Here is a 26,639-nt window from a genome sequence, read left to right as displayed (position 1 = left end):
GCGCTCATTCTCCTAACGGGGAATTACCTCAACCCTGGTTATGGGCCCAGGCCATATCAGGCTCTGATAACTGAGAGTTAGTGTGAATACACAGTACTGTATACAGACAGATGTTTACTGTTTAATTGTGGGTTACTCTCCTGGTAAAGATGGCACAAGTCACTTCAACAAGTCTATCACTGATAACCCAGTTGGATGGAACAAACTATGTTTCCTGGTCCATGAAGTCCAGTCTACTTCTGCATAGAGAAGGTTTGTGGAATGTAGTTCAAGACCCACTGGATGTAAATGCTTGGAATCCAGAAAATGAAGACCATTCCAAGAAGATTGCTGACTTTAAACAGAATGAACGAGCTCTTTGTATAATTGGACTAACAATGAATGACAGTAGCTAGTCCATATTCGTGGAGAAGAGTCTGCTGCTAGGTGTTGGGAGAATTTGAAGAGAATTTATGTTCGTGACAGCGTAGGTGCACACATACATCTTACACATAAACGGTTTAGAGCATGTCTTCTAAAAGGTGGAGATATGTTAGCTCATTTAAACTTCATGAAAAGAACTTTTCAAGAGCTATGTGAAAAAGAACTGATATTTTCAGAACTGCATCAAGTTTACATCATCACATACAGTGTTTCTGTGTACTGTGTGTGTATTATTCAAATACGTCTCCCTGTATGCGCTCATTCTCTTAACAGGGAATTACCTCAACAGACATGGCTATGTGGTCATGTGACTGGATTGGTGTGGCTATGTGGTCATGTAATGGGGTAGTCGTGGCTATGTGGTCATGTGACCGGATGGGCATGGCTAGGTGGTCATGCCTGTGGGTGAGAACATAAGTGCAAACACTCATAAGTGCGAGGACCAGTCATAAGTGCAAGGACTGGCCGAAAGTGCAAGGACTGGTCATAATTCACTTTTTTCAGCTCTCTGAATAGTCCCTATATGTAGGGAAATAAAACTCAACTAGTCCTCAACTCACAACCATAACTGAGCCCAAAATTTCTGTTACTTAAGTGAGATGTTTGTTCAAAATGAGGTTTCCTACTGTTCTATGACCTATCTTGTCACCATGGTGAAGTGGAACACCACAGTTGTGAAATGAGTGACATGGTTGTTAAGAATGCTGTGATGGTCATAAATGTGAGGACTGATCATAATCCACTTTTTTCAGCTCTCTGAATTGTCCCTAGGTATAGTGTAGGGTGATGAAGTAGGATTGTGTCCAGCTGGATGTTCTGAAACAGCCCAAAACAACAGCCAAACTTTATTTGGGAAAAGAAAAAAAATCTGAATTTCAGCTATTTTAAAATAATCCAGGCAGCTTTTCTTCCCTGGACCAATTTCCACTTGTCAAGTGGACTCTATCTGAAGGGGTGGGTTGTGGAGGCGGGGGGGGGGGGAGACTCAGCTGTCCTGACACCAGGTCTGCCTGTATAGGTTCCAGTTTCCTCCCCTTTCCTTATTTTAACAGATTAACAAACGGACGTTGTAGGTAATCTAGTACAACCCCCGCCCCGTCCAAGCAGGAGACCCTACAACTTCTGACCAATGACAGTCCAGTCTCTTCTTGAAAGCCTCCAGTGATGAAGCTCACACAACTTCTGAAGGCAACTTCTGTTCCATGGGTTGATTGCTCTCACTGTCAGAGTATGGGTTCAGGGGGGTGTCACATAGTCCCTGGACAGAGCAACTTACCAAAAATTAAGTGAGTGGTAAAGACTGGCAAGTGAAGAAAGCTGGTGAGGAGCAGAGATCAGTAATATTCAGTTACTTTTAAAAGTGTCTGACACTATAGTTAGCGCTTAAAAGATATTATGGAAGAGGAACAAGTTTCACCAGTCAAGACAAACAGAGCTGAAAATGGATTTGAAAATGAGAGTCTATAAAAAAGTTATTACACTGAGGAAGAAGGTGGAGCCTCCTTGTCAATGGGCAGTAGATCGCAACTCTCTGCGGCTATCGCCCGTGCTCTTTTTCTTCAGAGAGCCCCAATCATTTTGATTAGGGGCTGAAACTGCCTTGGAGGGGCAGCGGAGTAAGAGGAAGCAACAAGCCTGATTGTGGGGAGCCGCATCTCCCTCCCATGGGCTTGGTTTTTTTTCCTCCCGAAGATGACTGCAGCGGTGGTCTAATATGGCCACCCCGAAGAGGATGACTCAGCTGGACTAAGATTTGTGCAGGAAGGAAGAAAGAGGTGGATAACATCTGAACTGGGACAACTGGGCAATTTAACGGAACCAAAGTACCCCAGGACTAAGGTAACATAGAATTTTTAAGAAAAGAAAAGTGAGCGGCGAAATTACAAAGGGACAGAGAGAAAAAGAGAAAATATTTCTGACAGCTAAATGGGGCTTCAAACTGGGAAAGGAAGAAGCTGGAATTAAAGATTTAAAATTGGACTAAAATATTTTGGGAATTCACAAGTATAAACTAAAGCTGGACTTAAGATTGTTAAAGAATAATAATAACAAAGTTTACAAATTAGAGACTGGACTGTGCTGGAATATTGAGGTTCGAAAAACCTTAAATAAAAAAATAGGGGAAAAAGGTGAAGACTTTGTATAATGGAGAGTGTCACCTTTTGATAAAAATTGGTTTAAATAAAAGGGAAAGCATCCTGTTTTTGAATGAACTGGTGTGGATATAACATTACAGAAATATTGAAACAAAGTAAGAATTTTAGAAAGTGAAAGCAGAACCAGAATAAAGGAAAAAGCAAGGAAAGACTGTTTGTGGGACTGATTGACATTTTTGGTATAAACCCTGGACTGGAATAACTGAGAACCTTGAAAAACTGAAAGAAGAAGGAAAATAAAAGTGGTTTCTTTTTGTGGACTTTAATGATCATAAAATATAAGAATGATGATATCTCTTCGGGAATTAAAAGTGGAACTTAAAAATATGAGAGAATTACTACAGGAAAGAGGCGAATCACTTTGCTCTGTACTAGAAAAAATGGAAATGGTGATTGAAGAACAAGAAGAAAGATTTTCAGAGGAGGAGGAATCGACTCAAGGAGAAGACATTTTAAATAGACAATTAACACAAAGAACGCTGCAAAGAAGTGGAGAAAAAAGGAAGGTTAAAAAGTTGAGATTTAAGAAGGCAATTAAAAGAGGGAATACCTGTGAAGTCAGGAATGGCAGGAAGACTCAGCAGAAAAGGGGAAAGGAAGATATTAAGAAAGAGAGGGATATAATTTGGAATGAGAAAAGATATGGGAAAAAGAGGGGGAGGAGAAGCAGCAAGAAACAGACATATGAAATAAAGAAATACAGAAATAGTAAAATATTGAAAGGAAATTGTTTCTTTACAATTAAAAGAAGGAATACCTGTGAAGTCAGGAAAGGCAGATATTAAGAAAGAGCGGGATATAAACTGGAATGAGAAAAGATATGGGGAAAAGAGGGGGAGGAGAAGCAGTAAGAAACAGGCATGTGAAAGAAACAAACACAGAACTAGTAAAATGCTGAAAAGAAATTGTTTTTTCAGAGATAATGGTTGATGAATTAAAAAGGGGATTCTGCAGGGTAACAAGGGGTAATAAGAATATTTCTGCAATTAAAAATATAGATACTGATAACTCTTATTAAAGGAGGGGAAAATATGCTGTGGAATCCAATTGAAAAGATATAATGATTAATGGTTTCTTGGGAATTAAGATGAGGGAATAAAGGTATATTCTAATCATTAAAGTGTCACATTCAAAATAGTGAAAGAGGGAAACCTATACTTGTTCTTATTTGTGTGTGTGTGTGTGTGTGTTAAAATCTGTATTAATTTAGAATTCATTAAAAAAAAGTATAAAGGAAAAGAACCAGCTAAATTATTAAGTTTAATATAGACTATTAAAAGCAAGGAGAGACTATGGCAACTTCATTATTACTATTATTAGGTAAATATATATTGTTTATTTTTTATTTCTAAAATAAATATTAAAGGATTATATTTGAAATAATTGAAATGAAATAAAAAGATGTTTAGATTGAGATTAATGAAAGAATTTAGAATTAAACATTATTATTATTATTAGTATTAGTATTAGGCAAACACATATTGTTTATCTTTATTTTCAAAAATAAATATCCAAAGGATTATATTTGAAATAAATGAAATGATATAAAAAGATGTTTCGATTGAGATTAATGAAAGAGGCTAGAATTAATGTTTTCTCTCCTTACTGAAAATTTGGAATGGAAAAGGTAATAATAGAATTAAGTATGCATATATCAATGCATAATTGCTGTCATATTTGTATGTAAAGGTGATGATCCGGAAATAGGTTGTCCACTAAAAAGAGATTTTTGTTTTTAATGTGAAAAACTGAATAAAGTTTGTTTTAAAAAAAGTTACTACACTGTATGCATAAAAGAATGGCTGATATTTTCATAATTACAATTAATTAATTGAAAAATAAACAATACAATTAACAAACCAAAGGAGTTTATAATTGTGTGCCAGTGTCACTAGGCAAGACTACTTTCTGACTGATTGCCTGCCTGTCCTTCTGGATTTGGAACTCCCACAGATTCTTAGCTCTATTATTCTCCACGATCTTCTGTGGAAACTCCTTGATGGCTGGATGGAAAATTCTGGGAGTTAAAGTCCATACTTCTTTCAGCTAAGAGACACTGACCCCTTGGGTTCTATCTAGTGTGATAAATCCCTGCTTCTATGGATCTGGTGCTTAGTGCCTATTCTTGTGCTGTTATGATCAGTGATCAGTGCTGCCTTTTATACACACACTACTTTAGGAATAATTATAAAAATGATGATTTCTCACTCATTTCTTTCCTAGTAGTTGAAACAAAACAATCAGCCATAATGTCACCTAAAGTTGGAATCCAAAGTCAGATGTACACTAAATGTAGACTGATTTTTAGCTACACATCTTCCCAGTAAACAGCAAAATTTGAAGTTCCAGGGAAAGAGGATTTGTTCTAGGATGAGTAACCACAGTTTACATATTGGAGGTTCCTAAAGGAATGCTGGGAACACTGTATTTTAAAGAACATTTGAGGGAGGGGTGCAGAAAAGCCCTTCTCTGCCTGAGACTGTAGAGACCTGGCACCAATCAAAACATTGTTTGTGAAGCAACTGATCAACACTGACAGGGTAAGCCACTAGTATATGAAAATAAAAACAAACTCCACTCCCTTCTAGTACTGATATTACCTAGTTTGGTAATGAAACATCTGCAAGAAAACCATCAAGCTCAGAGAGCACCGGGACCCAGGGCTGGGATTCAACCAGCGTTACTACCAGTTCGGTGATTATGTTTTACGCATGAATGCACGCTTCGTGCTTATGCGCACCTGACACACGTTGCGCACGCGTGTAGAAAACCTTAAGCTGTGCCACCCGGACAGCTGAAAAGTGCTGTGCGCAGCATTTGAAAAGCCTCTTTTTTCCTGCTTTTTCAACCTCAGCTGTACCATGCAAAGCAGCTGAGGTTGAAAAAGCAGGAAATAAAGGACAGGTAAGAGCCCGGGCGGGTGGGTGGGCCAAACAGCAGCAAACACAGAACTGGTTCGGTGTCTGCTGCTCTTTAGAGCTACCGGTTCTATAGAGCCGGGCAGAACCAGTAGCATTCCACCCTGCCAGGACTCCACAATTCAACAAATATTCTCTTCTATCGATAAATACTTTTTGGTTAGAGGGACTCAGAGCCTGCCTTATACGAGATGATTCCTAGACTTCATTCTAAATTCTGATATGATTTCTGTAAATCAAACAATCTACCAAATGTTTATTGTCAATGCACAAAATGTGTACAATGAAATTGAAATGAGCCTCCTTAAACCTAATTGTGGTGTTTATGTTGCATTCAGAAGTCTCACAGCCCACAGATAAGAGCTATTTTTCAGCCTATTCATTCAGCTGGCTATGCTTCTATATCTCCTGCCCAATGGTAGGAGAGTAAAGAAGTGCTGACCAGGGTGTGAATCATCCCTGAGGATTTTCCTCACTCTGCTGAGGCAGCGGGGCCTGGTGATTTCGTCCAGTGGTGTCAGGGGACAGCCCATAATTTTTTGTGCTGTGTTCATCACCCTCTGTAATGCCGAGCCAGCATACCATGCCATAATACAATATGTAAGGATGCTTTTTATTGTAGACGGGTAAAGGGAAGTCATTAGTCATTGTTCCACCTGATATTTCCACAAAACCCTAAGGAAAAGGAGGCTTTTGAACCTTCCTGACCACCTGAATTGTGTTATTTTTCCAGGTGAGATCTTGGCTAAGATGGACTCCCAGAAAATTGAAAGAGGAGACCCTCTCCACATATCCCCTTTGATGTAGAGTGGGGCAGGTTCCTCTCTCTGCTTCCAGAAATCTGACACCATCTCCTTTGTCTTGCTGGTGTTTAGATGTAAGTTGTTTTCTGAGCACCATGTGGATAATTTCTGGACTTCTTCCCTGTATGCTAATTCATCTCCTCCTGTAATAAGACCCAGTATGGTAGTATCATCTGCAAGCTTTATTATCACGTTAGATGGGTTAGAAGATGTGCAGTCATATGTGTACAACGCATACAGGTTGGGACTGAGCACACAGCCCTAAGGAGAGTCAGTGCTGAGCTTCAGGGAGGAAGATGTGAAAGACCCAGCTCTCACTGTTTGTGGCTGGTCTATCATAAAGCCTTTAATCCAATCATAGGTGAGGGAAGGAAAATTCAAGTCAGTCAACTTTTCAATGAGGATGTCCGGCAAAATGGTGTTAAAAGCTGAGCTGTAATCTATGAAAAGCATTCAGACATAGTTCTCAGGTTTCTCTAGATGACTCACTACAGAATGTAGGGCAGTAGCAATGGCATTGCCTGTCGACCTATTTCCTCTGTAGGCAAACTAATATTGGTCGAACTTTGATGGAAGGCATGACCTGAGGTGTTGAAGAACTAGTCTCTCAAAGCACTTCATCACTACAGACATTAATACAATGGGTCTATAGTCATTCAGGCTGTTTATTGCTGTTTTCTTCAGGACTGGAATAATAGTGGCTACTTTCAGACATGACAGAACACTGGCCGTTTGCAGAGAGATGTTAAAAATCCTTGTTAGGATGTCTGATAGTTGGTCAGCATAGGTTTTAACCACTATCCCCAGCACCCCACCTATATCTGCAGCTTTATTGGAATTCACGGCCTTCAATACAGCTCTCACTTGATGTTCATGAAAGGTGAGTGGCTGGGAATTGGAGGCTATAAGGTCAGGTAACTTGACCTCGTAGCAGGCGAAGAAGGTGTTCAACTCCTCTGCCAATGAGGCATCAAAGTTGACTGTCTTCATATTATTGCCCTTATAGTTGGTTAGATGCTACAGTCCCTGCCATACTTGCCTCTGGTTGTTGTCTGCTGGATGGTTCTCCGCTTTTTGTTTTTATTTTTATATTTATATTCCTTATAAATAAGAAATGTAGAATTATAACGACTGAGTATCTGATCCTTCATACATAAAAAAGCTAAGGGATAAACAAATAAAAAACCTATTTAGAAAAAGCAAAGGCTCAGGAAAGAAAAAGAGTGAAAGTGTAAGAAAGAGGAAAAGAAGGAAAACCGAAAAAGGAAGACTTCCAACTTTCTTTGGTACATATCAAACTCTTACTCTAAAATTAACATTTGTCTACATTATTTCCATAATCCCATATCTAATCATCAAAGCCCTGATCAATTTTTAATTTCAGTTTCTCACAAAAAATCCATTAATAGTTCAAATTGCTTTAATCACTATTTGTTAAGGAAACCACAACTGATTTAATTACACCAAACTCTAAATAAAACAGGAATAGAAAATCTTAAGCTGCAGTGTAGACCCATGCTTCTCAAATTTGGGAATTTTAAGATGCATGGACTTCAATTCCCAGAATTCCCAAGGCAGCATGTAGTTAGCCCATCTTGAACTTGCCAAGACTGAAAAACACTGATCTACAAAGAGGGATTTTTCCATTCCTCTTTTACTGATTCTTACTTACTTATAAGCAATCATAATGCAAAATCTTCACTTCCACCCCATTCTAGAGCAACCACCATTCTCTCATTAACCTACTTTCCAGCTCCTATGTGCAGGACAACAAAAGAAGTCCAGTTTAAAAAAGGTTCAGTCAGACCTTCTAAAAAAAAAAGTTCTTCCAAAAAAAGAAGTTCCAATTTCTCTTTTGAAAGGTCTGACTGAACCTTTTTTTAAACTGGTAGTCACATGGTCTTCTTTTGTTGCCCTGCAGGAGAACAGGAGCTGGAAAGCAGGTAAGAGGATGGTGGGTGTTCTGGAATGCCTTTATTCAGGGCATCAAAAGACAACCATGTGACAACCGGTTTAAAAAAAGTTCAGTCAAAAGTTCTGAGGGGAAAAAAGATCTCCCAAAGTTGTACGATCTGACTGAAATGACTGATTAGTCTCCCAGCTGATTGGGGCTGCTATTCCATTGCTGCCTTGCAGCTCCCTGTTATGCAGCCTAGTAGGCCTCCCTGCAGCTCCCTGGGAGCAAGAACGAGATGAGGAGTGACTGGGCTGGGAGGGGAGAGGCGGGGCCAGCCAGAAGTTAACTACCAGTTCGCCTGAACCAGCCTGTCCTGGCTGAATCCCACCACTGCTCCTGCAGACCCAGGAAACTATAGACCAATCAGCCTAACATCAATACCTGGGAAGATACTGGAAAAGATAATTAAAAAAAAGATCTCCCAACATCTAGAAACAAGTAAAGTAACAACTAGCAGTCAGCACAGGTTTGTTAAGAACAGATCATGCCAAACCAATCTTTTTTCATTCTTCAACATAGTGACTAAATTAGTAGACCAGCAAAATACTGTGGACATAATTATTTAGATTTCAGAAAGGCATTCAACAAAGTAGACCACAACCTACTTCTTAGTAAGCTAGAAAAAAGTGGAATAGATAGCATCACCACTAGATGGACTCACAACTGGCTGGTAAACCACATTCAATGAGTAGTCCTTAATGGGTCTAAGTCTACATGGAGGGAAGTAAGCAGTGGGGTGCCATAAGGTTCCGTCTGAGGCCCAGTACTCTTCAAAATCTTCATTAACAACTTGGATGAGGGAATAGAAGGGGAATTTACCAAATTTGCAGTTGATACTAAGCTGGCAGGAATAGCTAACACTCAAGAAGATAGGCTTAAGATCCAGATGGATCTTGACAGACCAGAACACTGGGCCATATCTAACAAAATGAAATTCAATGTAGAGAAAAGTAAAGTCCTACACTTACGCAAGAAAAACCAAAAGTATACTTATAGACTGGGTGAAACCAGGCTCAATAGCAGTAACTGTGAGAGGGATCTTGGAGTCTTAATGAACAACCAGCTAAATATGAGCCAGCAGTGTGCAGCAGCAGCCAAAAAACCTAATGCAATCCTAAATTGTATTAACAGGGGATACAATCAAGATCAAGGGACGTACTAATACCACCCTATAAAGCAGGGGTGGGCAATTAATTTCTGTCGGGGGCCACATGGAAAATCAGATCTGCATTCGAGGGCCGAACCAATTTTATAACTCGCGGGTGCTCGCACCTGGCCCCGAGCTGCGCGGCAGAGGGGAAGCCCGCAGCGCCGCCGGGTCGCCTCCTCCAAGCAGCCCGCCCGTCCACCAGGCTTCCCCTCCGCCGCACGGCTCGGGACCAGGCACGAGCGCCCACGAGGAAAAAGGAAGCCGCAAGTTGCTAGGAAGTTGCTCGGGTTTCCGGGGCTTCCAGGCTTAAACTTTGCACAGGCAAAGTTTGCAGGCGGGAACGTCTTCCCGCTGAGGAGCGGGAAGGGTTCCTCCTGGCGGGCAGGCGGGCTACTTGGAGGAGGCGACCCAGCGGCGCTCCGGGTTTCCCCTCCGTCGCGCGGCTCGGGCCAGGTGTGAGCGCCCGTGAGGAAAAAGGACGCCGCAAGTTGCTGGGAAGTTGCTCGGGTGCTGGGAGCCACCGTCGTGGTGAGCGGCTTGTCGGGCACTTACGTGAGGAGGAGGGCTTTTAAAGTGCCGCCCGAGCAGGACCGCCGAGCCGGGAAACGGGGCACCAAGGGAGGGCAAGGCTCCACCAGCAGCGGCCTAGTTTTAGGTGGCTCCAAGCAGCCCGCTCCAAGCAGCCCGCCTGCCCGCCGGGCGGAACTCTTCCCGCTCTTCGGCGGGAAGATGCTCCCGCCTGCAAACTTTGCCTTTGCAAAGTTTAAGCCTGGAAGCCCCGGAAAAAAAAGGGGGATCGGCGGGGACTCACCTTCGGAGAGGTCGCACTCGAAAGTGATTTTGAACTCCCAGCCAAGGCCTTTGCAAAGTTCTTCTTTTCTTTCCTACCCCGAGAGCGCTCCGCACTGTTTTGCAGCTTTGGTGGCCATGCGGTGCAGGGCAATACACCACGCCCAGCAATTTTTTGTCAGGGGCGGGCCGGATTGGACAGATCAATGGGCTGGATGTGGCCCGCGGGGCGTAGTTTGCCCACCCCTGCTATAAAACCTTAATAAGACCACACCTAGAGTACTGCATCCAGTTTTGTTTACCAAAGATGTTGAGACTTTAAAAAGAGTACAGAGAAGAGCAACCAGGATGATTAGGGGACTGGAGACTAAAACATATGAAAAACGGTTATAGGAACTGGGCTTGGTTGGTCTAATAAAGAGAAGGACCAGGGGAGACATGATAGCAGTCTTCCAATATTTGAGGGGCTGCCACAGAGAGGAGGGGGTCAAGCTATTTTCTAAAGCTCCTGTAGGCCAGACAAGGAATAATGGATGGAAACTAAACAAGGAGAGATTTAACCTGGAAATAAGGAGAAACTTTCTGACAGTGAGAACAATCAACCAATGGAACAGCTTGCCCTCAGAAGCTGTGGGAGCGCCATCACTTGAGACTTTCAGGAACAGATTGGACTGCCATTTGTCAGAAATGTGTAGAGTCTCCCACTTGGATGGAGGGTTGGACTAGATGACCTACAAGGTCCTTTCCAACTCTGATTATCTGATTATCTTCCTTGCCTTGCCCTTTGGTGCTTTGAAAAATAAGTTGACCCCCTTTGTCATTGTGATAGTCACTCAAATACTATCATGTTCCCACTAGTCTTTCTTTCCTTCTACACATGATAGCAGTGGTCCAATATTTGAAGGGCTCCTAGAAAGATGACTAGGTGAAATTATTTTCCAAAGCAGCAGAAGGCATGACAAGAAACAATGGTTGGAAACTAACCAAGAAGAGAAGAAGCAACCCTTCTTTTTACCTGATGCTTCTGCAATTCTGTCTGCTCTTTGTATCTGAAAACCTGGGATAAGCAGACTACTATCATCAATTGACTCATTTAGCCAGGTTTCAGTGAAGCAGAGAGCTGCCGAGTTGTAAAAATCAGAATTGCATCTATTTAAAAGAAGTATTTCATCCATCTTATTAATGAGTGAACATAAATTAGTCAGAAAGAGTGAAGGGAGAGGGGGTTTTATCCCATTTTTCCTTAGTCTATTCAAAACTCCTGCTTGCTTATCCCTTCTTCACCTCCAGCATCTCCTCCATTTGTTTTTGTTTATCCATTGTTCAGAGGAAATTGCTTCTTCCTGTGATAGAAACTCTTCTGCATTTGTAAAGATGGGGGGGATAGACAGAAAGCTGTCCATCAAAGAAACATTGCTTGATGCCTATTAGTTTGTCTCTTGAGTATGAAATCCATAGTGAATCACAGAGAATGATAAAAAATAGAAAAAACTATCAGAGAGCATTTCACCAAGGCTGCCGTTGGCAGCACTATCTCTTTGGCAATCTTCTTGCATGGACCTTGCATTGCTGAGTGACTGGGTTAGAAATGATACCAAGACCTGCAGGGATTTGATAAAGAAGAAGCAGGCCCAAGGCCTGAAAAAATCTCAAGGAGTGAGAAGTGCAGCAAGGACTAGTTCAAGAGTGGGGGTGGGAGAGGCCATGTGATGTCCAGAGACGACAGACCCAGGTCTGTGCAAGGCCTCCCATGGGTATCACATTTAAATGGAGGAGGTTTGAGGGTCCTAAAGAATATGAAATTGACATAATGCTTTGTGCTTACTACTAAGGTACATATGTTTTCCATTTATTGGATATAATTTCAAAAATTATATTAAAAAAGATGAAATTTTAAGAAACTAGTTTTTAAATATACTTCTGTTTTAAAAGAAAGAAATCATTAATGCCTTCAAATCACTAAAAGTTTTATATCTAAACTAAGGAAATAAATACATGGAATTATTGAAACAACTTCTCCAGAAAAACAGCCCATTGAGAAGTGAAAAATGATTATAGAAAGGGAGAACTTATTAAAATTATGCCTAATCCATGACCAAAAAAGTGTAGTTATTCCTAGGGAATGTTAGTTATTTGTATAAAATTTATTTAAATGGAAAAACCTCCAGAAATTATTCTCTAACTTCCATGAATATGGAAAGTCTACACACGCCTGTTAAAATGCCATTTTTAAAATTGCATTTCCTGAGATTAAAAAAAAATCAGACCATAAATCACTTCAGAATTTTTCCTGTCTTTAATATAAATCGTACAATTCAATTGGAAAAAACCCCCAAATCTTTTAGGAGAAAATAAAAAAAACTTAAAATAACATGGTTCATAAAAATGCATACTCTTAAACTAATACTTTGTTGAAGCAGCTTTTGATTTTATGAGAGCATCAGAGTCGGTATTCAGCAGGTTCTGACCAGTTATGGAGAACCGGAAGTGCGAAATTTTGAATAGTTTGGAGAACCGGCAAATACCACCTCTGACTGGAGATTTTACAGTATCCTTCCCCTGCCATGCCCATCAAGCTACGCCCACAGAACCGGTAGTAAAAAAAATTGAATCCCACCACTGGGAGAGCATTCATCTTGCCTTAGGAATCTTTGCTCTCTCTTCTGTGCAAATCAGTCAGATTGTGCAGTCCTCTTCAGGTAACCCCACAGATTTTCATTTGGATTCAGATCTAGGGTCTGGCTGAGCCATTTCAAAATTTTGATCTTCTTTTGGTGAAGTTATTGTTGATTTGGAGATATGCTTTGGGTTATTGTTGCATTGAAAAATGAAATTCTTTTTCATCTTCAATATTTTAGCAGGGGCCTAAAGGTTTTGTGCCAAAATTGACTGATATTTGGAACTGTTCATATGTCCCTCCACTTTGACTAAAGCTCCAGTTCTGGCTGAAGAAAAGCATCCCCAAAGTATACTGCTGCTACCACCATGCTTCACTGTGGGTATGGTATATTTTGATGATGTACAACATTGTTTTGGGTTATGTCCAGTTTAATGAAAAGAAGGAATAAGGGTGACATGATAGCAGTGTTCCAATATCTCAGGGGCTGCAAAAGGGAGGGGGAGTCAACCTATTCTCCAAAGCACCTGAGGGCAGGACAAGAAGCAATGGATGGAAATTAATCAAGGAGAAAAACAACCTAGAACTAAGGAGAAATTTCCTGACAGTTAAAACAATTAATCAGTGGAACAACCTATCTCCAGAAGTTGTGAATGCTCCAATACTGGAAGTTTTTAAGAAGAGATTGGACAACCATTTGTCTGAAATGATATAGGGTTTCCTGCCTGAGCAGCGGGTTGGACTAGAAGACCTCAAAGTTCCCTTCCAGCTCTGTTATTCTGTTTTACACCATATGTTTTGGAATTATGGCAAAAAGTTTCAATGTTGGATTCATCAAACCATAACATATTTTTCCATAACATATTTTGTCAGTCTTGATTTAGGTTTTTGCAAAATGTATTCGGGGTTGGGTGTTTTTCTTTATAAGAAAAGGCTTTTGTCTTGCCACCCTGTATCATGTTATACACGACTGAAGAATATCGGGAATTTCTGTCACATATGGTACACAATCAATAGTTGCAAGAAATTTTTGCAGATGCTGTAAAGTTGCTGTAGGCCTATCAGACCAGTTTTCTTTTTGTTTTTTCATCAATTTTGGAAGGGCATTTAGTTCTTGGTAATCACTTCTCCATTTGTTGATGGCTATCTTCACTGTGTTCCATGGTATATCCTATGCTTTGGGGGTGGGGGAAAATTATATCCTTCTCCTGACCAATACCTTCCAACAAGACCCCTTTGATGTTCTTTGCAGACCCTGGCTTTTGCTCTAAGAGGCCACTGAGTCAGAAAAATCCTACTGGCATAGCTGAACTTTATATGAGCTTGATCAGAATAACTTTAATTGATAGCAGGTGTGTAATGATTACTATTTAATATCAGTTTGAATGTGATTGATTAATTCTGAATACAGCCACATCCCTATTTTTAAGAAGGTTTGAACTCTTATGCAGCATATTATTCTAAATTTTTATTTTTACTTTTTTCCCAAGAAAAAGATTTTAGTTTGTTTTTCAATTGAATTGAACAGCTTAAATGTTATACTAGCTCGATACCCATGCTTCGCTACAAAACTATGTGATCGGGCTTAGTTTTTTGGGAGGAAAATAAGAGGGGGGGATGCATCTACCAGCATCCATCGGTATTCATCTGGCTAGAGTCCTGTCAGTGTGTGAGAGAATTGTGGGAAATTGAAAGATAGCAAGGAGCCTGGCCATGGCTTAGCTAACTGTCCTGTACTAAAGCTGCTTGGTGCTGTGAAATTAAAATTGAAATTGGAACTCCTCTCCTCTGCTTGTGTTTTGCATTTGGAACAGATTTCTTTTCAGGTGGGGAGGGGGAGTAGAACTCCTTAACATCGGAGGGTCTTAATAATAATATATGAAATACTAATGCCCTGATGGTCATTTTGAAAAATCCTTTCAGTGAGCACCTAGAAGCCAAGAGGAACGAACATACATGCCAAATTTCAAGTTTGTAGGCTTTAAGGTTCTGGAGATTTTGTGATGATGCATGAGTGGTATTTTGCTTTTATAGATTAAATCTGGAAAAATTCTGAAGTGATTTAACTTGTTCTAATTTTTTTAACATCTCAAAAACCTGACATTTTAACAGATTTGTAGATGTTTTATATCCACTGTAATTCTGAGATACATCAAGATAAATATGAATATCTTGAAAGAAGAGTGGATATAGTTCTTGTGTTAATCATCTATAACTTGAGAGAAGATAAAAATTTCTTCAGGTTATTCAAAGCAGAATCACTGGATCTGGTGCAGAGATGCTATTCGACCGGTTCGCACCTATTTGGGAAAACCGGTAGAGGTTATTTGGCATGGGTCGCCAAAACGGTGGCAATCCCTGGCTGGCCACGCTCCCAACCCAGTTGCCCAATCACTCACTTGCGATCATTCTCCTAACTTTCCATTCCCCACATCCTCTTTCTCCCAGGGGAAAAGGAACAAAGGCATGGACGCTGCAAGTATCGCTTTCCCCGTATGAGTTAAAGTGTCGGGAGTGAGAAAGAGTGCGGTCTGACAGAGGGGGTGGGGGTGAATTGAGCCTTGGAGCACTTTTGCAATGTAAAAGAAATGCATTCTTGAAGCAGGTCTTTTAAAAACTTCTCCAAGGATTCCCCATGAATGCTGCAAGTATCGCTTTCCCCGTGTGAGTAAAAGTGCTGGAGTTAGAAGGAGTGCAGTCTGACAGAGGGAGTGGAGGAATCCACTCAAGCCTTGGAGAAATTTAAAGGAGCTGCTTCCAAAATGTGTGTCTGTTAAGTGCTGTGTGTGTGTGTGTGTGTGTGTGTGTGTGTGTGTGTGTAACAGAGAGACAGAGAGACAGAGGAAGGAAGAGAAAGAAAGAAAAGAATAGGAAGAGAGAGAGAGAGATAAAACTGTGTGCTATTATTTTTAATTATTCCATTATTTATCATGTGTTAATATTTTACACTGTCCCAACACCTAGAGTGATTTATCTGCCTTTCTTTTGCCCACATATTTTTCAGGGTTTACATGCATTCAATGTCAATAGTCCAGAGCATAAAATACACATGTGTTTAACAAGAGTTGAAAGGGACTTTGGAGGTCTTCTAGTCCAACCCCCAGCTCAGGCAAGAAAACCAAGGATGCCAAACTCTGAGTAGAAATCCTGGGAAAGGTGTCAGAATAATACTTAGAAGGGACCTTGGAGTGAACCCTATACCGTTTCAGGGAAATGGTGACCAGTCTTTTCTTAAAAACTTCCAGTGATTGAGCACCCAGAACTTCTGGAGACAGGCAGTTCCACTGGTTAATTGTTCTCACTGTCAGGAAGTTTCTCCTTAGTGTTAGGTTGCTTCTCTCTGTTCAGTTTCCATCCATTTCGTTTTGTTTGCATTCTGCTTCTTTGGAAAATACATTCTTCCCCTTTCTTTGTGGCAACCCCTTAAAAACCTATTGCCTATCACACTCTTGAGTAAAGCATGTGAGACATTTCCTCCTTTCAGTGGTCCATGAAAGTACTATAGTATGCAGATAATAAAGTCAAAAAAGATGAACAACATTTTTACAGAACTATAGATAAGTTGAGGCTGGGTGTGACAAGGAATGGCTGGGAGGGGAGGGGCCAGGTGAGGCACCCCTTGATGTGAGTGACATTGAGTTGGCCACGGCCACCCAGTCACATGACCACTAAGAACACCTACTCAGTCACATGACCGCCAAGCCATGCCCACCCAGTCACATGACCAAGCACACCCACCCAGTCACATGATCACTAAGCCACACCCGCCTAGTCACATTACCACAAGCCACACCCACCAAATAAGCCACGCCCACAGAACCAGTAGTTTAAAAAAAATGAATTCCACCACTGATCTGGTGCAATGATTTTACTAAACAATGACAATCATGGTGGTTACCATTGCTACTCCTATTTAAGAGTCAGACAGAGATAGAAATAAAGTAAGCATTGAATGAAAACTGCTGTTGATAATCTGCTGACTTCTGAGTTGTTTTGCTCAGTTTTTCTATAAACAGAAAGTACAAATGAAAACTGAAAATATTTTTTTGCAAAATATTAAATCACCATAGCTTAATATTAAACACACAGTGTAGTTAGTGCAATCAGGAAGCAATCAAGAAGCTTCATATTAAAACAATAGATTAAAACATAATTATCACTTACGTTAAGAAATAAGCACCTCCCCACACCAATTCTGACTCAGGATCAGAATAACTTAAATACAAAGCCTTTCTGAGTAAAAATGTTACTTTAAACTTAGAAAGAAAACAAAGAAGAAAGTAGCATAATTAGTGTTGACAGTTAAGTTTAGAAACATTGGTGCATCTTCCAGAAAGATCCTTGCTTTTATTTCTAGTACAGAAAATATTCCTAATGTTTCTGTGTGCAACACTGTAGACCTTGACTGGTGATGGCAATTGGGAATGGAATTTCCATTGTTAAGCAATTGTAAAGTGCAACTGCATAGCTTAGTAACATCCATCCCTACAATCCTGGTTGCATTTGTTAACTAAATTTACTAGAAGTTCTGCACATTTCTAGAATAGTGTGAGAGTACCATGTGGGTTGTGGAGATTGTGCAAGGGTTGTGCAAGTCGCCGGTCCTGTATGAGTGCACAGGGTATGCAGGTGAGTGAGAGACTTACCCTAACAACCCGAGATCTTCCTTGCTAGCTTCCCTTTTGACTTTCTGAATGGCATGAAAAGTTGCAAATGGCAGTCACATGATAACAGGGTGCTTGGCAAACAGTCATAAATAAAAATGGATTGTCAATCAATGGATTGAGTCACTGGATGAATGGTCATTAGTTAGCACGCCTGTTTATTTCAAATCACCTTTTCCCTTCAATACTGGAAATCCCACTGAACTGCATGCTTCCTATAAACTTTCTCTGTACAGATATTTGTGTTGTTAATTGCAATATTTATTTTGGAATTACACTACTAATGTAAAATAACAAAAGAAGTAGGGCTTGCTACGCGACATTCATGACCAGGATTCAGCAGTTAATCCCAAATCTTCTGATTTTGCTAGACTAAACTAATTTCCTAGGCTAGGGCTTGGCAGAAGTTTCACATTGTCAATATTTCTTGTTTTTCTTTTTTTTTGCTTCTATTTGATACCTCTTTTATTGTTGCTTTGATTGATTCTTTACAAGAGGAAAGAGACCACTGTTTGTAAACTTGATTATATTCAGCTTGAAACAAATCTGTTTTACATTACATGTTTTACTTGCAAAATTAAGTTACAACAAATCCTATGAATATAGCTGACTTACCAATGAGATACATGCCAATCCAGTCACCTGCATCTACTTCTTCCTTTATATCCCAATAAATCACTAGATCCTGTGAATGTCCTATGGAATAATAGGAACTGCTGACCATGAGTGTAGACCGGCTGTCTGAAGTGACTAAATCTGTGTCACTGGTCGAGCGGGGAATGGTGACCGTCCCATGGAGCCCACTTCCAATGTCCATGTTGTGGAAATGGTCTGGGTTATAGCTGTACCTCAGAGATTCTTTACATCGACGCCGGTTCTGAGAGTTCCTGGATGGGGATGCCATAGCAGCCAGGCCTAATAACCTGTTCTGATACAGATTCTGCCAAAATGAAAGAGAGGAATCATTGGAATTCATATAAATGAAAATGACATCCCCTTGAAAATTACCAAACAGAATGAAGAGAGTGTTGCTAATAACATTGATGCATATTACATATGTAATCATAAAAACCGGAATCCATTTGTCAGTAGCTATTATTAAAACAGGTGCATTTATTGTCTATCTGATGCAATATGAACTTGTACCTAATGTGTTCCATAAGTGGGATTCATTTTATTAGAAATATAATATTACTTAATGAAGTACACAAAACTTTCATTAGCAAATTACATTTCTGTTTGACTTTTATCTTTGGCTCATCACCAGCCTTTGGCAGCTAAGTCAATATTTTAGCCTGAAGTCATCTTACTGCAGTCACCTTCATTTTCACTACTTCTCCCAATTGCATCATCTACTCTGTCAAAAAAAAATGCAAGTCACCTTCTTAAAAATTGCTGCTGCCAACTGAGCTTTTATCATATTCTTGGTACTCGTGGTTGGCAATTATTGACAATTCAATTTATTTAATACTGTGTAAGAGGTGACCCTCTCAGCTTAATTCCTTTTGGAAACTAAGTGCTGGCTACTTTGCTGTGGCTGACTGCACTTTCAAAGCATAGAAGAATTCTATGCAGTTATGATGCATTTTCATAGATCAAAGTTGGAAAGATAAGTAACAAGATTAAGACTGTGAGACTCTCAGTTATAGTACTGATTTGAAATTCTGTACTGCAACCCTACAGTAGGTTGCACAGATATTTCCATTGTGATTTGCTTCTAATTTGCAACATCAGCCTGGTTCAGTCTGCAATAGTGTGAAAAAAAACCATGACATCTGCAGAAGGAAAGATTATTACCATCGTGCAAATGCCATCATTTATTTTTCTGACATATCAGGATGCAAGTATGCAATGGTAACATTTGCATAATAATCACAATATTCATGTTATCATTCTGGCATCATTGCAGTTTGCTGGAAGGAAATTACATAATGGCAAGTCAACTTGTCAAATGACTTCACATCAAAAACATGCTGTGTAAAACCTTCAAGAAAATACAGTTTCAAGTGTCGTTCACATACCGTGTTTCTTCAACAATACACCCCCCCATAGGAAGGCCCAGCATGTTTTCTAGGCATGAGGTGAAATTAAGCTCCTCTCCCAAAATTTAGGCCTATTTAAAACATGCAAAATGGGGGGAGTGCTGGGGGAACTTGCCTTTAGGAGCGGCCCACAAGCAGCCATGCCTCGCCACCAGCCACTCCTAACAGCTGATCATGGCAGAGCACAGAGGGCTCCCTACCCCTGCCAAGCGCCTTTGCTGCAGACCCAGGTATGGTGCTGGCTGAAGGTCGGGTCAGTGGGCAAGCGGGGTCAGTGTGGATGTTGGCCTTGGCAGCAGTGGGGCACGCACCGCTGCCGCCGCCTCCGCTACCGTCACTTTCCCTTCTGCCCTCACCACTGCTTATGCCACGTTCAGACTGTTGCCATTGGGCAAGATGCAGAGGCTGGAGTCCATGCTGGACGTTGCGGTGTGGCAGTAGCGAAGAAGTGGCCCTTCCATTGGGTGGAGGAACAGTTCGAGCACATTCCTCTGCCGGCAGCATTTCAGCTGCTTCTCAGGCGGGGGAGCCACCTCTGTAGCTTCCACAGTTCCCTCTGGCAGTCTCTCGCCAGCACGGTCTCCAACAGTGGCAGCAGTGGTGTGACAGATCCCGCTGCCGACGATAACCGCCTGCCCTCCTACAGGGGCATCGGTTTGCTTGATGGCGGCTGCATCGACAACATCCTGCAAGTCAGTGAGTCATTCAGGCTTCGGTGGGTGGAAGTGGTGGCGGGAGGGTGATGCCATCTTTTCTCTCCCCCCATACCTCGCTTTGCTTTCCCCCGAGCTTTGAGTTATGGTCTCGCCCCCTGTACACTTGGGCACTGTCCTTTTGCTCCAGCCACCCAAAACCCCCTGCCAGTGGATCTTTTCCCCCTCTTTATGTTTTCTTTACTCTCATTCCCTCCATCAGTTCCCTAAGAATACAGGCTGGCCAGGGACTTTCTCCCTACCCCGCCCAATAGTTTTAAAAAGGGAACCATCTATCCATTTTGCCCTTCGAGCAGAGGCAAACCTTCCAATCCAAACATAAGAGAAAGGGAATCATCTTACAGACTTTTAGCACTAAGCTTTCCAGAGGATTCTCCCAAAGGATTCACTCCCTTAAATGCACTCCCCACCTTCATCTCCTTGAAGGGCAGAAATAGGATGGAAATCCACCTCCTGGATTTCTCCTGGCAAATCCCAAAGACATTCTTCCCCCTCTCCCTCCTTCTTTCCCTGCCAAGCTTCCCAGAGGATTCTCCCAAATGATTCACCCCAAAGGAGTGGCTGGAAAAACTGGAAATGAAAATCATGTGAATGCAGGATGCTATGACTGGCATAAATTATATGCTGATTTCCAAGCACCCAAATCACAAGCACATGACCATATGGATGTTACAATGGTCACTAAGTGCAAGGGCTGATCGCAAATCATTACTTTAATGGTCACTAAACAAATTTTGTAAGTCAATGATTATCTGTATAGATTTCACACAGTGACACATGCACAATTATAATTATCTGAACTAAAGTAGAATACTGTTTTGCTAATATTCCTGCTTTTATTGAAAAAATGAAAATTGAAAAAACAAATCTTTCAACAACTATGATGAAGATGAAAAGGATGTAGAAAAAAAGTGAATAAATAATAGCGTGGAGACTAGAGTAGGACATTTTATTTTTGAAGAGGTCATTATATTAAACTGATCAAAATTCTGTGACTTCCCTGTTCCTTTGAACAGCATTCTTCTGAATTCTTTATGGTCCTGACTCTGTTACTCTTTAGAAGACATGAAGACCTGCTTTTCTTAGCAGATCCTGATGCATGTAATGTGTAGACCCACCTTTTACTTTGATTTATTTGTCAAATATTGCATGTCAGAGTATATTTATGAACTGGAATACAGCTTAGTAACAAAGTCAGCCAATGAATAGGCACGGCAATGGACCAGCCAATGGTAGCTGAATTGGAAAATGAAACTAGAAGTAGCCTGGATGTGGCTCTAGTCTCTGAACTCTGAAGCTGCTGCTTGTGTTTTTTGCTTGTGTTACGTTGGAAGAATCTACTATTGGTATTCTACATTTTACTCATCTTATGTATATAAAGAAGTTAATGAATCCTGCTAAATCAGTCATCTGTGCTTGCTTTCTGGATTTGAATTTCTGCTGCAAAATCTAATGTTGCATAATTATTGTACAGTTGCTTCACTATGGTTTGTATTTGTATGTGTATGCATGTGTTATATTTTGGCTTTTATTTATCCTTAAACACTGTTTATAACTGACAACTTAACTATCCAGTGCACTTCCTACAGTTAGTACGGTGAATGATATAGCCCATAAATCAACTAACTATGGCATATGGCAGTTGAAGTCAGAAATACTGGGTGGTTGCCAAATTGCTTAGCCGTGCATGAACAGCATACCACTGTGCAGTCTTTTAAAACTTTTTAAGGTCATCATTTTGTGCATTAAAATTATTAGTGGTCTATTTCAACTGTTTTTAGGAAACATTTTTTTCCTCTTAGCCCTTAATTATATTTTTCAATCAACTGAGTCTGTCCATTGAATTTGCTTTTGACATTTGATTGTTCAATTTATTTTTAGTCTGCATTTCTATACATAGCTACGTGCATATAGTCCATAGGACTCTGGGGACTTACAGAAAAGTTTCATCATAACACTGAATTGCAACCTATTTTTCGGAGTATAAGGCACACTTCCCTTCCCTCCCCAAAAGTGGGTGGAAATGTCTGAGCATCTTATACAGCGAATAGGGCCCATTTTTGGCCTCCCAAAGCCTCCATACATCCCGTTTTTGCCCTCCTGGGCATCCAGAGGCACTCCGCAGGCAAAAATATGCCTGTTTTTGACCTCCATTGCAGAGGTGGTATTCAGCAGGTTCTAACCAATTCTGGAGAACTGGTAGCAGAAATTTTGAGTAGTTCAGAGAACTGGCAAATACCACCTCTGACTGGAGATTTTACAGTATCCTTCCCCTGCCACTCCTACCAAGCCACGCCTATAGAACCAGTAGTAAAAAAAATTGAATACCACCACTGCTCCAGAGGCCCTCCATTGGTCCTATTTTTTTGGCCTGCAGAGTGCCTCTGGACACCGGAGAGGGCAAAAATGGGACCCATGGAGGCAAAATATTTTTTTCTTACTTTCCTTCTCTAAACCAAGGTGCGTCTAAAGTCCGGTGCATCTGATACACTATTCCATTTTTAAGCTGTAAATAGCAATAGCATGCAGACTTATATACTGCTTCACAATGCTTTACAGCCTGCTCTAAGGAATTTACAGAATCAGCATATAGCTTCCAACAATTTGGGTTCTCATTTTACTGACCTTGAAAGGATGGAAGGCTGAGTCCACCTTGAGCCACTGAGAAGCAAAGCATACCCAAAAGAAGACAAACATTACATAGGCTCTATTCCCCAAAAATGAGATTGGGGAAAAGTAAAAGGCCCATTACTTGAAATGTAAGGTTTCTTAGAGAAAACATCAAAAATGCATCAATGCAAAGAAACCATGCTATTAAAATATGAGGCAGCATGCAATTGTCAAATAGATTTAATAGAACCAGAAGTGAAGAAATTTTTTTTTCCTTCAATGTATCATCTACATATTACTAAGCATATGCTTCAGTAGCAATTACTCAAATTATTGTTTTCAGAGAAAAAAAAGACTGAGAAAGTCTTGTGTAGCATAACAATCCTAAACCTTTTTTGATTATAACATTATTCTATATATGGATATCTTTTTTTTGCCCATTTTTTTTACTTTTTCAGTTTTTTACAGACATCATTGTGTGAAGAGTGTGGCACCAGAGTGCCTTACATTTTAAAACAAATATGACAATATTCTTCATAGTTGATACAGTTGATACTTTTAATATTAATACACCTTTTGCTAAATTGTAATCTTTCATTTGTTAATTATTCATGATTTCAATGTTTTATTTTTGTGTCAATCTCCATATTTTAAATATCCCTCTTTTAACTGCAAATTAAATATTATTAATCGTATCTGTGGTGTTTACCAGACTTATATAGTTCTAATAATAATCCACCAATTTATATTGGGTTATAGTCTTCCATTATTTATCCCCTTTCTGATTTTTAACTATGCCACTATTATATTTTAAAAATATACCCTTTCTAATCACATTTTACAATTTATTTATTACAAATAAAATAATTATTCCTCATATTTATGTTTGACAAGTTATATAATTCTAATAATAGTACAATTGTTTTATTAAGTTATAACTGTTCATTATTATCTTATTTCAATATGTTATTTTTGTTATTTTTATGTCAATCAAATTCTACGTGTCATTCCTTTCCCTACAAATAAAATATTCATATTTATTACAGCAATCTTATATAGTTTAATCATACACATATTTATATTGTGTTCTTCAATTGTTTCATCATTCCATATAACATATTAAAATTACTCTCATTAAAATTATAAATTCCCTTGTTATTAATTCACCTTATAATGTAAAGATTCTATTCCCTTAATCCCCCTTTCTCTAACTAGCCCTTTTCTGTTATCCATCATCTCTCATTCGCATTAAAGCTTTGATTATTGGCTTCTTAGCATGTCTCCCATATTCCTCTCTTGGATCTTTACCTCTATTTGCTATTGCTACCACTTCTGGCCCATCCCTTTTTTTAATATAAATTTTATTTGGGTTTTCAAAATAACATAATACAAATAAAACATCTTTTTTTGAGAATAGCATGATCCCAGGTTATCACTTTTTCATACAGACACAAACTCAATTTCATATTCATCTTGGTGTTCTATTCCATATCTTATTACTATTTTAACATTTTCTCCATAATTTTTCCCCTCCCTTGGTTTTCTCAACTTTATTTTTAATTATCTCATATCTAAATTCAATTATATATCTTTTTCTAAGTTTCAATGTCTTTCCAATCATTATATTTACACTTTTGTCTGTCCTGTTTCAATTTCATATTATCTTTTCTCATTAAACAAAATTTCCCCTGTTGTTACTAATTGGAGTATGACACCTTTATACCTTTTATAAATCATTAATAATTAAAATGTTCCCATCCTTTCCTAATTTCATTCTCTCATTCACTTTATTTCATTTATTTATTAACGAATATTCCATTGCATTACAATAAGTATTTTATCCATCATTTTAATCATACATTTTCATATTTTATAAAGTTATTTCTATTTCTAATATAACAATACTATCTTATGTACCTTTGCAGAATCCCCTTTTCAATTAAATTTTCACCCATTATCTCTAAATAGGCTTATACTTTCAATCCTTATAAATTTTCCCTGTTTCTCTATATCTTGTTTGTGTCTTTTATAACTTCTTTTCCTTTCCTTCTTCCCCCTCTTCTTCTCCCTCGCCTTTTTGCCCCCTTGTCTCTCTACTTCTAATTCTCTCTTCTGTGATCCACTCTTCTGTTGCTTCCTAATATTGTAATTATTTTTCAAACTATTCTTTTTTTTTTGGTTGTTTTTTCAAATCTTAAAGTTTTCACTCTCTTTCCCCCCTTTCCTTTTTTTCCCACATAAAATTACTTGATCATTAAAAATGGCTTCTTCTTTGTCCCAACCTTCTTGTTCTACAAGCATTTCTTCTTGTTTCTCATAGTTCCAGATCTCCATTTCTAAAAATTGAAATACGAAGCCAAAAGAACCTCTTCCTTCTTGTGCATCTTTCTGTTTTTTAAGTTCCATTTTCAGTTCTTCTAAAAGTGATGCCATTTTAAACACTTTTAAACAACCACCCGATTGATTTTAGTCATTTAAATCCAATAGCCAAAAATCCAAAAATCACCAAGTAATCCAAATAATCCAAAGCTGTTTCTTCTGGCTTCTTTTTTCCACTTTCTCTTCCTGGGGTTCTATTATTTTGTTACAAAGTTTCAGTTAGAATGGATCTTTTAGGAATCTTGTTAAGGTTTCACTGTAAGTTCCTTTTAGTTCCAGGCAGTCTCCTCCATTTTTGTCAATTTCTTACTTAAATCTCTTAGCTGTCAGTATAAGGAAGGGAAGAAAAAAAAAAGCCAAATCCTTTCCCTTCCTCTCCCCTTCGCTGCTTCAAAGTCTTCTTTGGGAACCATGTTATTTTTTATAGTTCAAATTCCAGGATACCTTATGTTGTTGCTTTTTCAGTTTAACCTGGTCAACCAAAACTTTCTCTTCTTATCTTCCTCCTGCACATTCTTTTCCGGTTGAGTATTTATGCAACTCATCAACAAAGTGTTACATCCACACTTGAACAAGAGGCTCCTAGTTTATCTGAATGACACTCTTATATTCAGCGAAACCATCAAAGAACACATTAAATTGGTCAGACAAGTGCTGAAAAACCTTCTAGCTGCCAAGTTATACGTAAAGCTATCAAAATGCAAATTCCAAAAGGAGTCATTGGATTATCTGGGTTACCAAATATCCAACCAGGGAATTGAAATGGATCCGGGAAAAGTAAAAGCCGTACTGGATTGGCAACCCCCCAAAACACGCAAGCAACTTCAAAGTTTTTTGGGTTTTGCCAACTTTTATAGACAATTCATTCCTTCTTTTGCCGAGGTCACTCTCCCTTTGATGGATTTGTTAAAAATGGGGCCCTCCCCCCTCAAACCAAAACCTAGCCAATCCCTTGTTTGGACCATAGACTGTCAGAAAGCTTTAGAAACTCTAAAACACCTTTTTGCATCTGAACCCATTCTTCAACACCCAGACCCAACCAAACCTTTTATAGTCCAAGCTGATGCTAGTGATGTGGCAGTAGCGACCGTGCTGCTACAAAAGGACTCTCAGAACCAACTGATGCCTTGCGCTTATGTCTCCAAAAAGCTAACAGACACAGAGCAAAGATGGTCGGTCTGGGAGAAAGAAGCATTTGCAGTAAGATGGGCTTTATTGACTTGGACGCATTTCCTAGAAGGGGTGAAGGAGCCGTTTGAGGTATGGGCTGATTACAAAAACCTTGTGGCTCTAAAAACCCCTTGAAAACTATCCCCTAAACAAGTCCACTGGCCTCAATACTTCAAGCAGTTCAACTTCAACATGAAATATATCCCCGGAGGGAAAAACATCTTGGTGGATGCCCTGTCCAGGAAACC

At 39.6% G+C, this 26,639-nt stretch overlaps 1 protein-coding gene across 8 annotated transcripts in view; it reads right to left on the bottom strand.

Annotated features, from left to right (window-relative positions):
• HECW1 (HECT, C2 and WW domain containing E3 ubiquitin protein ligase 1) overlaps window positions 1–26,639 on the bottom strand; it is a 329,622-nt gene that overhangs the window by 242,698 nt on the left and 60,285 nt on the right. For all 8 annotated transcript variants that reach the window (XM_087915428.1, XM_087915430.1, XM_087915425.1 and 5 more), the window contains one exon: window positions 18,093–18,417. In XM_087915428.1, coding sequence (XP_087771554.1) covers window positions 18,093–18,417 — 325 coding nt within the window. The remainder of the gene's footprint in view (window positions 1–18,092; window positions 18,418–26,639) is intronic.

Source organism: Pseudonaja textilis, chromosome Z (assembly GCF_049901715.1).
Source record: "Pseudonaja textilis isolate UNSWEBS1 chromosome Z, rPseTex1.2, whole genome shotgun sequence".
Classification (NCBI taxonomy): Eukaryota; Metazoa; Chordata; class Lepidosauria; order Squamata; family Elapidae; genus Pseudonaja; species Pseudonaja textilis.
Note: the sequence above shows the minus strand (reverse complement) of the source record. Positions and strands in the feature narration are given on the sequence as shown.